This window comes from Lissotriton vulgaris, chromosome 5 (assembly GCF_964263255.1).
Source record: "Lissotriton vulgaris chromosome 5, aLisVul1.2, whole genome shotgun sequence".
NCBI classification, from domain to species: Eukaryota; Metazoa; Chordata; class Amphibia; order Caudata; family Salamandridae; genus Lissotriton; species Lissotriton vulgaris.
The window spans coordinates 354,826,851-354,837,955 of NC_141693.1; the positions used below are offsets into that span (position 1 = coordinate 354,826,851).

The 11,105-nt window shown below is 43.3% G+C and overlaps 1 protein-coding gene across 28 annotated transcripts in view; it reads right to left on the reverse strand.

Annotated features, from left to right (window-relative positions):
- Window positions 1-11,105, reverse strand: part of EIF4G3 (eukaryotic translation initiation factor 4 gamma 3) — a 1,432,461-nt gene that overhangs the window by 619,369 nt on the left and 801,987 nt on the right. For all 28 annotated transcript variants that reach the window (XM_086921648.1, XM_086921654.1, XM_086921652.1 and 25 more), the window contains 3 exons: window positions 6,092-6,291; window positions 5,436-5,555; window positions 4,234-4,407 (listed from right to left, as the gene is read on the reverse strand). In XM_086921648.1, the coding sequence (XP_086777774.1) occupies window positions 4,234-4,407; window positions 5,436-5,555; window positions 6,092-6,291 (494 nt within the window). The remainder of the gene's footprint in view (window positions 1-4,233; window positions 4,408-5,435; window positions 5,556-6,091; window positions 6,292-11,105) is intronic.

The window sequence follows — 11,105 nt, forward strand, 5'->3', positions numbered from 1 at the left end:
GCTATTTCCAATCAGTCCTCCTGTTTCCCTTGTCTATTGCAAATATTGGGCATATTAACCCTCTCCATGTTCTGATTAATATAAAAGTCAAAATTGCTGCAAAGTTTCATATTTTCAGGGAACGTGCAAATATTAATAAAGTGCCTAATAGTGCAGATGTGCAAAATAGTGCGTGTTAAAACCAAGTGTTCAATTCATATGTACAAGTGAGTGCATTGGTAATGGCACGTTAAATATACCTCTAATTATGAAGAGTTACATGCCACCCACAAACAGAAGCGATTGTACTGACAATTTTATTATTGCTGAAAACCTCATTAGACACAACTAATGTTAAGACAAAACATGAACATTATGGCATAGTGCCCATACTGTAATCAATAGAAAGCCAGGAAAGAATCGGGGTAAAACAAGGGCTCCCTATATATTCAGAAAAGATACCCAATAACAATGTTTTCTGGGATCCCTATGCATATATCTCACAGAATAACCGGGCCCACTGGATCAAGAATAGATCTAATAATTACTACCACTGCCCTATCTGATCCTTGAAAGATGGTAATGTGGCAGGTAGGTGTCCAGTATTCATGTTAATCTACCCGGCTACAGGAAGCAATGAAGGTCTTCCCCTGTGTTTAATCCATTCGGGATCCTGGTATCTAAAAGCAAGATATACTTGCTTTCAAGCTGTCTTAGAGCTTTCTCCCTATTTCCCCCTCTTATGTTTTTGGGCACCGCATCAATAATGAAATACTTCAATTCATTAAGATTTTTGTTATGGACCAATTCGAAATGCCGAGCGACAGGGTAGTTAACATCTGAATTGACCACTGCTCGTAGGTGTTGCAGAATGCGGTTAAAGGCCTGTAATTTCGTGCTGCCAACGTACCCGAGACCACAGGTACACTGGAGCACATAAACCGCAAAATCCGTACGGCAGGTGAAATGCTCCCTGATTTTAATGGGGTTAGGATCAAATGCAGAGCAGTACTCGCTGGTATTTACGCCAAACTTGCACGCTCTGCAAGAGATACACTTGAAAAAGCCACATTTATTTGAAATCCGATGAGGTTTAATTACTACATCTGGACTCGATTTAACCAACACGTCCCTCATGGACGGAGCTCTTCTGAAAACTACTGCTGGCTCAGCTGGTATAAGTGGAGCTAGACTGATATCAGTCTTCAAAAGAGGCCAATGCTTTTTCAAAATCCCTCTCACTTTTCTGTGATCCTCATTAAAAGTAGTTATTAGACTGATGTTATCACTCACTGTCTCATCCTCCATCTCCACCGGACAGGATGTAGCCTCAGCATTAATTGAGGCAAGATAATCGTCCCTGTCCAATTGGTTGGCCCTGTCTCTTGCCTCTAACAACAGAGCATCATCATACCCACGAGCACGGAATCTTTCAAGAGCCTCATGTTGACATCTCTCAAGGTCTGTTGGGGTGCTACAGATCCTCCTCATCCTTAGAAACTCCCCGTAGGGAATGCTCCTGATCAGATGGTTAGGATGGGAGCTGCTCGCGTGCAGTATTGCATTGCCCGCTTTAGTTTTCCTGTGCAAACGGGTATGTAACCCACCCTCCGCAATGTAAATTTCCACATCAAGAAATTGGATAAGGTGGGTGCTGATCTGGGAGGTAAAGCGTAAATTAAGATTGTTGACATTAATCTTATCGACAAATTCATTTGCAGACTCCAACGAACCCCTCCAAATCATGAATATATCGTCAATAAAACGCCAAAAATGTATCATACAATTAGGGAAACACTCAACAAGTGTTCTTTTGAGGACATGCTCCTCCCACCACCCTACATGTAAACATGCATAGGTAGGAGAGAAGCATGCCCCCATTGCCACTCCTCTTAGCTGTTGGTAAACCTCCCTATTATAAAGGAAGTAATTGTTATTAAGACATAATTCAAGCATACTCAATAACATATTGCTGTGTTGACTGTAAGAAATGCTCCGTTTACTCAAATAATATCGTACTGCATTCAACCCATCCACGTGAGAGATGCTGGTGTAAAGTGAATTAATGTCTAAAGCGATGAGTACATAGTCATTCTCCCATTTGATACCTTTGAGTTTAGACAGGAAATGGCCAGTGTCTTTGATGAAGGATGGCAAGTTCTCCACAAATTCATGCAAGAATTGGTCCACATATCTAGAAATAGGTTCTAGCAGACTCCCCTGGGCAGAGATGATGGGACGCCCAGGGACCGGAAATGATTGTTTGTGAATTTTCGGAATTAAATAGAAAAAGGGCGTGACTGGAAAATCGTTCTTCAAAAAGGCATGTTCCTGTTTGCTCAATAAACCAAGATGCCTCCACTTATTTAATTCCTTGTGGGTCTTTTCTTTAAGGCTCTTGATATAATTAAAGCTACCCTTTTTGTAGCAGGCGGTGTCATTCAAATGTTTTTCTGCTTCCTCCATATAAAGGCCGTGGGGCCAGATGACAGTGTTGCCTCCCTTATCAGCCTTATTGATTATAAGGTTAGAATCACTCCTTAATTTTTTCATCAATTTATGGTATTGTCTTTCCATATATTTGAATCTTTTCTTTCTGCGTGCGATGTTGGTCTGCAATCCTTTTAGATCTTCCACTACTATGTCACAAAAAGCATCAATATTGTCTTTCGGCATTATTGGATAGAAGGTGGAAGGAGGCTTAAAGGTGGTCACACATGGATGATTCATAGAAATCCCTACCCTGGATAAGTTTTCCTGAGTAGTGCCTGGTTCAAACTCTTCATCACGCGCTAGTTCATTCGCCACTTTAAGAGCCTTCGTGTCAGCAATCTGGAACACTTTAGATGGTTGGGTGTTGTTTGAAATGTTTGTAGCTCGAGCCTGAGCATTATTCAATTTGAAATGTTTCCTTAATTTTAGTTTGCGAATGAACTTGAACACATCTATGCGTGTCTGCACATAGCTAAAATAATTCTTTGGACAGTAAGACAACCCTAATGAGAGGAGTTGCATTTCCGCTTTGGATAAGGTAGCATCGGACAGATTAATAACTGTATTGTCTTGTGAATCCTGTGCCTCTGTTCTACTTGAGGATGCAGTTGGTCCCAAGTCCTGAGTGTCCACTAAATTTGTAGGGGTCAAATTAACTGCTGCTGTTACCATTTCTTCCCTTTCCCTCTACCTCTCTTTACAAAGCCTCTGCCTCCTGAGTTTCCTCCTTGCACTGCGCTTTTTATTTGCTGTTCTTCGTTTAGTTTCCGCTGTTGGCGAGTGAGCGGTCGCAGTGTTTTGTTTCTGTCCTCCACGAGAAAACCCAGTTCCTCAGAGGGTGTGTATTTAGTGGGTACTTGTCCTAGATTGGTGCCACCTGTTGCTCCATCATCCGATTCACAACTACTGGTTGCTGAGCTCAATTCTGGTTCCAATACTTCCGATCTTTGATCATTACCAACTGTGAGAACCACGTTTTTAGCTGCCAGGGCTTGTCTTTTTACATTATCAAATTTGCGCGCGAACGTGAAAATCCTTCCCGTCTCGTAGTCATTTTTATCGCGCGCAAACTTGTATTGCTTGTGCATACTGATTGTTTCCTGGTGTTTTACCAGCCTGGCATCAATCTCCTCTCTTTGCTTTTTGATGAAATCTTTGTCTTCTTCATTTTCTAGCTCTTTATTTAATTCCTCTATTTCCTTAAGGGTCTCAATACGATCTATTTCCGCATATTTTATGAGCAGACAGACCATATTCATTGAGGCGTCTAAATTCAAGGTGGCCCATTCTTTCAACAGTAGAGGATTGGGGTTTTCAAAAGATGGCGCTATGAGCACCCTCAATCCCCTCGGAACTCGCCCCACATCCTTATATTTCTGCAATGATCGGTGCTCCCACCATTTAGTGGTTTCAGTTCTTAACAGCTTTTCCAAGCGTTTTATTTTACTTTTTAAATCAGATACTTTTTCATTTGTCTTAGTGGTGTCATTTTTAGTTTTCAGCGCCGGTAAATTAACAAAATATAAATATAAAATTTCAGCAATGCCACACATGCTTCCAGTGACTACCTTGTGATAGCACCGTCAGAAAATTCTAATTTTGATTTAAATTAAATCATATTTTTCCTGGTTGATTACTACTTACCTCAATCCTAATCATTATACTCCGATTCTAAAATGCAAGCTTAATAATAGACCAAGGGACACACACAAGTCTTTCAGGTGTGTATGTGAAAAAGGAAGTAAGTATGCGTGCTTTCACCTGGGTTTTTACATTTTCTGGATCCTCAGACGGGCTCTCCCGCTTTAAGCCAGGCTTCCAAGCATTCTCTGCTTTCTTCAGTCGCACATCTTCAGTTACAGAAATGTTCATGATGATTTTTCTAGGTTCTCGTCTCTGACCAGGCTGCGATCTCCTTGTCCCCACACTCATCAGCTAAGACAAAGAGATGTATTACGCTTAAAGTTAGAGGCTTGAATTCACTTTACAACACACAAGGTGAGGGTCAAGAAAAGATTAAATGACAGTATTAAAGTACCACCCAAGGAAGGATAGAAATACAGTATTAAATTACCACGCAATGAAAGAAAAAAGGTACCAGTTACTCATTGCTGCCTCAACTCTGAACAAAAAGGATTTTAGGATCTCAGAAATAACATGGATCCTTGAGATGATTTATGAAACTCAGTCAAATTCTTTTTATTTAATTCATTAAATATTTTTGTGTTTTCTGTAAACAATACATTTTGCTCAACATCAGTCAAACAATTTGAAACTACATCGCTCGATTAACATAAAGAAACATTGAAGAAAACATAGGAGCACTATCTTCAAAAACTTCTTAAATCAGTCAGAATGGAGCCATTTTCTCTTCCTTCCATTGTATACCTAAGACATATACTTGTAAGGTTCCTGAAAGGTCCATTAGATCATCCACTCATATCATTATAGAACCACACACTAAAAACAAAAACCTAACTGACAACTTTGCACACCCTTTAGTTTCAGAGACTCTAAGATAAACACATCATACAGGTATGAGAAAGGACATTATGAGTAAATCGTGAAGAACAGTGCATTCACTGCACTATATAAAGCATACACTTAAAAAAACTACATGACCTACACAAGTAACAAATAAATGATGGGATTAGATAAATCAATCTTAATGGTATGTTTCTTGTAGTGCAGCTGCTTTATACAGAGTCACCTTTTCTCAAATCAGCATTACTGTTTTTGGGCTTCTTTAATGAACCACATTACTTTAAAATAGCCACATCAACGTAGATCAGGGCCTGAGCAGTCCTTCCCAGCACATATAAAGATAATACAATTACACACTGCAACATTTGAATGTCATCTTTGGCAAATAAGGAAAGAAAAAGAGAAGACTTAAACTAAGGATTAAATAATTAGTTCGAGTTAAGTAGGAGACCCGGAAGCTGTTAGCTTTGCACACTTACAGGTACACCTCGACCAGCTGGAGCAGGCCTTGGAAAATCTGCAAAGGCTGGGGTAAAATCAGGCCCTCGCTGCAGAACTCTAGTTTCCAAGGTTCGCGTTGGTAACTTTGGTTGGTTTATCTGGGAAGGTTAAAACAGCATTTAGTTAGATTTTCTAAAATGTACACGTCCCAAAGAAAAATGTAATGCTGAAATGCCTAACATCTTAATAGTATATTAAGGGAACCTGTACAAACCAAAACAAATGCATTGAGGGACAACATTCCATCTCCCACCTCTAATCCCCACTACAACCCCTCCAGTGCCCTCCTTACCAGTGACTTTAGTGAACTGCCAAGTCCTCTTAACCCCTTCGATGCTCATGACGGAACGGTTCCGTCATGAGCGTCGGTTGGCCTGTGCTCATGATGGAACCGTTCCGCCATGAGCCCATTGGCTCATTAGAACGTTGAGCACAACGCGAACATTCGCGCCGCGCTGAAGAGGTTAAGTTCAGTATCCTAATCACGCATTTAAGTAGCTCAGCACCCATTTTACATTCAACGTCTTTCTACAAGTGCCAACCTCATCTACTAACCACCCTCATAAGCTCTTATCCTCAAAGCAGAGTAACCAAATACATGTATTTACTGGTCTCAATTGAACTACCTACTTACCTTATCAAGTACCACATCAGAGATGGGTGGCAGCCCCACAGGCTTTTGTATGCAGGCAGGCATGAACTGAAAACCAAGCAAAAAGTCCCTGTTGTACTGCTTCTTTCCATTAGGGTCATGGGGTACCATTGGTTGTAGCACAGGTGTAGTATGTTGAAGTTCAGGGGAAGCGCATAGAGGCTGGTCGTTGGGAATGTCACCTTTAATAAAATTAATTGAATATCTTTTAAAATGTAGAAATTAAGATAGCTTTTAACTTTATTAATACATAATTTACTAAAAGTACATTTGAAGTGCAATTACTATCATTTAACTCATGAATTTAATAGACACCTAGCAAACACAACCACTTTACTGTCCCTTGTGTTGCCAGTCACAAGTACCAAATAAATGTTTCAAACAGGTTGGGTCCAGAATGTCATGAAAAAATTATTACTATCTTCAAAGTGAACTTGCTGTCCCAAGCAAGTGCCACTGTGAGACCACCTATATGGATATTTGAGGAAGCTTTCTTCTACTAAATATATGATACGCTGCTGCATTCTCCATAGACTAGATTGTAGCCAACTTGATAGTTGGAAGACCACCACAAATGTCCTAGTCTTCTTTGTATATCAGCATTTAGAGAACATGTTATGTTAAAAAGATTTATACAGCGCATGGCTGCCCCAGCGACGGAGCGTCCCAGTACTAAAACCCAGGTACAACATTGCAGGATGGAAACAGAGGAAGTATGGATTCGCTTGGGAAGAGCCAGGTTTTATGGCCTTTCTGTAAACCAGATTATTCTGGATACTTCTGATGGACACAGGTAGAGAGTTCCAGATTGCTAATGCCAACGTCCCAAATGAGCGCCCCTCAGCTCTTGCTCTTAACTCGGGGGATACATGCTCAGTGCAGACCCGCTCAACGCAGGGTGCGTCACGGTAAATACGGCACTAGCAGATCAGATAGAATAGGAGGCACTTGTTAGGTGAAAATCTTGTGGGCAAAGCATAAGGTCTTAAAATGAACTTGCTTATCAATTGGAAGCCAGTGTAATTTAGGCATGAGCTTGAATACCGAGCAAAATTTAGGGAGTGCAAAAAGAACGTGCTGCTGCATTTTGTACCCTCTGCAAGCACCGAGTCCCAGATTTGTTTGTGCCTAAATAAAGAGAATTGCAATAATCCAATCTAGATAAAATCAAAGATTGGATAATGATCTGTCTCGTTTGTGGATCAAAAAACCCTAACAGGGGCTTCAGTCCACGTAGAAGCCCAAAACATACCCATGAATACCCCTATGTGTAAGTTAGCTGGACCCTATTTAAAGCATGAACCCTACAATAGATTTCACAGATAAAGCTGTGTTTTTCTAAGGAGCACAACCGCAGTCAAACAGGAGGTTGTCGGACAAAAGGAGACAGGAAGTTTGACAAAGGCTATCCTTGAAACCTGCATCAGAAGATTTGGTCAATTTCCATTCAGTTCAAGTCCTTTACAAGGCAACTAGATATGGTAGACCAATTTGGAAAATCATCACATCATTATTCATAAAACGGAGAATAAACAAGTTATCAAATTATAGGCCTGTATCTTCTTTGGATGCTTTAGGAAAGGTCGTTTTTAAAGCCCTATCAATGATTAGCTTTAGGCTGGAAGACCTTCCAGGCTTGCAATGTTTCACACATGGTCTGTATGGAATATGTGGAGCTCCTTCAACGTGGTCTTTGTGGCATTTGTCAGCCCTGACTAGAACCTTCAATACAGTTGACACAGTAATTATAGCGATTCGAAAAGGGGGTGGTGATGAACAGAGTGTCTGAATTAAGCAGACCACTCTTACCCAGTCAAGAGATCAGGGCTTGATCCATCACCGTTATTTAGCTCACTGCATCACCCCAGTTCAGAACCTGGCTATATGCAAATTAGTCTAACCCAGTGCCTCATGGGAACAGGGCAGACCAAACTACCAAGCCAATTCTTCACCGGAAAGGAGACAGGCTTCCGGGGACCGGTTTCTGGCATTTCAGCCGTCGTCGGCCGGCTTACTTGAATCCTGGTGGTGCAGTGAGCAAGGGACTCATGTCTGAGTATACCCTGTCACACTTGTGGTGGCCAAAAACGATTCGAAAAGGGGGTGGTGATGAACAGAGTGTCTGAATTAAGCAGACCACTCTTACCCAGTCCAAAGATCAGGGCTTGATCCATCACAGTTATTAAGCTCACTGCACCATCCCAGCTCAGAACCTGGCTATATGCAAATTAGTCTGTCCCTGGCCCAGTGCATCATGGGAACAGGGCAGACCAAACTACCAAGCCAATTCTTCACCGGAAAGGAGACAAGCTTCCGGGAACCGGTTTCTGGCATTTCCGCCGTCGTCGGCCCGGCTTGCTTGAATCCTGGTGGTGCAGTGAGCAAGGGACTCATGTCTGAGTATACCCTGCCACACTTGTGGTGGCCAAAAACGATTCGAAAAGGGGGTGGTGATGAACAGAGTGTATGAATTAAGCAGACCACTCTTACCCAGTCAAGAGATCAGGGCTTGATCCATTACCGTTATTTAGCTCACAACATCACCCCAGTTCAGAACCTGGCTATATGCAAATTAGTCTGACCCAGTGCCTCATGGGAACAGGGCAGACAAAACTACCAAGCCAATTCTTCACCGGAAAGGAGACAGGCTTCCGGGGACCGGTTTCAGGCATTTCAGCCGTCGTCGGCCCGGCTTGCTTGAATCCTGGTGGTGCAGTGAGCAAGGGACTCATGTCTGAGTATACCCTGCCACACTTGTGGTGGCCAAAAACGATTCGAAAAGGGGGTGGTGATGAACAGAGTATCTGAATTAAGCAGACCACTCTTACCCAGTCAAGAGATCAGGGCTTGATCCATCACTGTTATTTAGCTCACTGCATCACCCCAGTTCAGAACCTGGCTATATGCAAATTAGTCTGACCCAGTGCCTCATGGGAACAGGGCAGACCAAACTACCAAGCCAATTCTTCACCGGAAAGGAGACAAGCTTCCGGGAACCGGTTTCTGGCATTTCCGCCGTCGTCGGCCCGGCTTGCTTGAATCCTGGTGGTGCAGTGAGCAAGGGACTCATGTCTGAGTATACCCTGCCACACTTGTGGTGGCCAAAAACGATTCGAAAAGGGGGTGGTGATGAACAGAGTGTATGAATTAAGCAGACCACTCTTACCCAGTCAAGAGATCAGGGCTTGATCCATTACCGTTATTTAGCTCACAACATCACCCCAGTTCAGAACCTGGCTATATGCAAATTAGTCTGACCCAGTGCCTCATGGGAACAGGGCAGACAAAACTACCAAGCCAATTCTTCACCGGAAAGGAGACAAGCTTCCGGGGACCGGTTTCAGGCATTTCAGCCGTCGTCGGCCCGGCTTGCTTGAATCCTGGTGGTGCAGTGAGCAAGGGACTCATGTCTGAGTATACCCTGCCACACTTGTGGTGGCCAAAAACGATTCGAAAAGGGGGTGGTGATGAACAGAGTATCTGAATTAAGCAGACCACTCTTACCCAGTCAAGAGATCAGGGCTTGATCCATCACTGTTATTTAGCTCACTGCATCACCCCAGTTCAGAACCTGGCTATATGCAAATTAGTCCGACCCAGTGCCTCATGGGAACAGGGCAGACCAAACTACCAAGCCAATTCTTCACCGGAAAGGAGACAAGCTTCCGGGGACCGGTTTCTGGCATTTCAGCCGTTGTCGGCCCGGCTTGCTTGAATCCTGGTGGTGCAGTGAGCAAGGGACTCATGTCTGAGTATACCCTGCCACACACTTTTGTCCACCATAAGCGTGGAAGGGTATACTCAGATGTGAGTCCCTTGCTCATTGCACCATCAGGATTCAAGCAAGCCGGGCCGAAGACGGCTGAAATGCCAGAAACCGGTCCCCGGAAGCTTATTTCCTTCCCAGTATAAGAATTGGCTTGGTAGTTTGGTCTGCCCTGTTCCCATGATGCACTGGGCCAGGGTCAGACTAATTTGCATGTAGCCGGGTTCTGAGCTGGGATGGTGCAGTGAGCTAAAAAACGGTGATGGATCAAGCCCTGATCTTTGGACTGGGTAAGAGTGGTCTGCTTAATTCAGACACTCTGTTCATCACCACCCCCTTTTCTGAACCGGTTTTGTCCACCATAAGCGTGGAAGGGTATACTCAGATGTGAGTCCCTTGCTCATTGCACCATCAGGATTCAAGCAAGCCGGGCCGAAGACGGCTGAAATGCCAGAAACCGGTCCCCGGAAGCTTGTTTCCTTCCCAGTATAAGAATTGGCTTGGTAGTTTGGTCTGCCCTGTTCCCATGATGCACTGGGCCAGGATCAACTAATTTGCATGTAGCCAAGTTCTGAGCTGGGATGGTGCAGTGAGCTAAAAAACGGTGGTGGATCAAGCCCTGGTATTTGGACTGGGTAAGAGTGGTCTGCTTAATTCAGACACTCTGTTCATCACCACCCCCTTTTCTGAATCGTTTTTGTCCACCATAAGCGTGGAAGGGTATACTCAGATGTGAGTCCCTTGCTCATTGCACCATCAGGATTCAAGCAAGCCGGGCCGAAGACGGCTGAAATGCCAGAAACCGGTCCCCGGAAGCTTCTTTCCTTCCCAGTATAAGAATTGGCTTGGCAGTTTGGTCTGCCCTGTTCCCATGATGCACTGGGCCAGGGTCAGACTAATTTGCATGTAGCCGGATTCTGAGCTGGGATGGTGCAGTGAGCTAATAAACGGTGATGGATCAAGCCCTGATCTTTCGACTGGGTAAGAGTGGTCTGCTTAATTCAGACACTCTGTTCATCACCACCCCCTTTTCTGAACAGTAATTATAGCAGCAGTTAAGAAACTTTGCTTTCAGAACATCTTTTGTATCTTTGCTTCCTACATACTGATGACTTCTATTCCAAAGCTCCATATAGTGTGAGCAGCAAGTTGACACAGGAGCTTTGTATACCATCAGGAGTACCAGCAGGATTTTGTTTCAACATAGTTCAGTATTTTGAATGAAGCTGA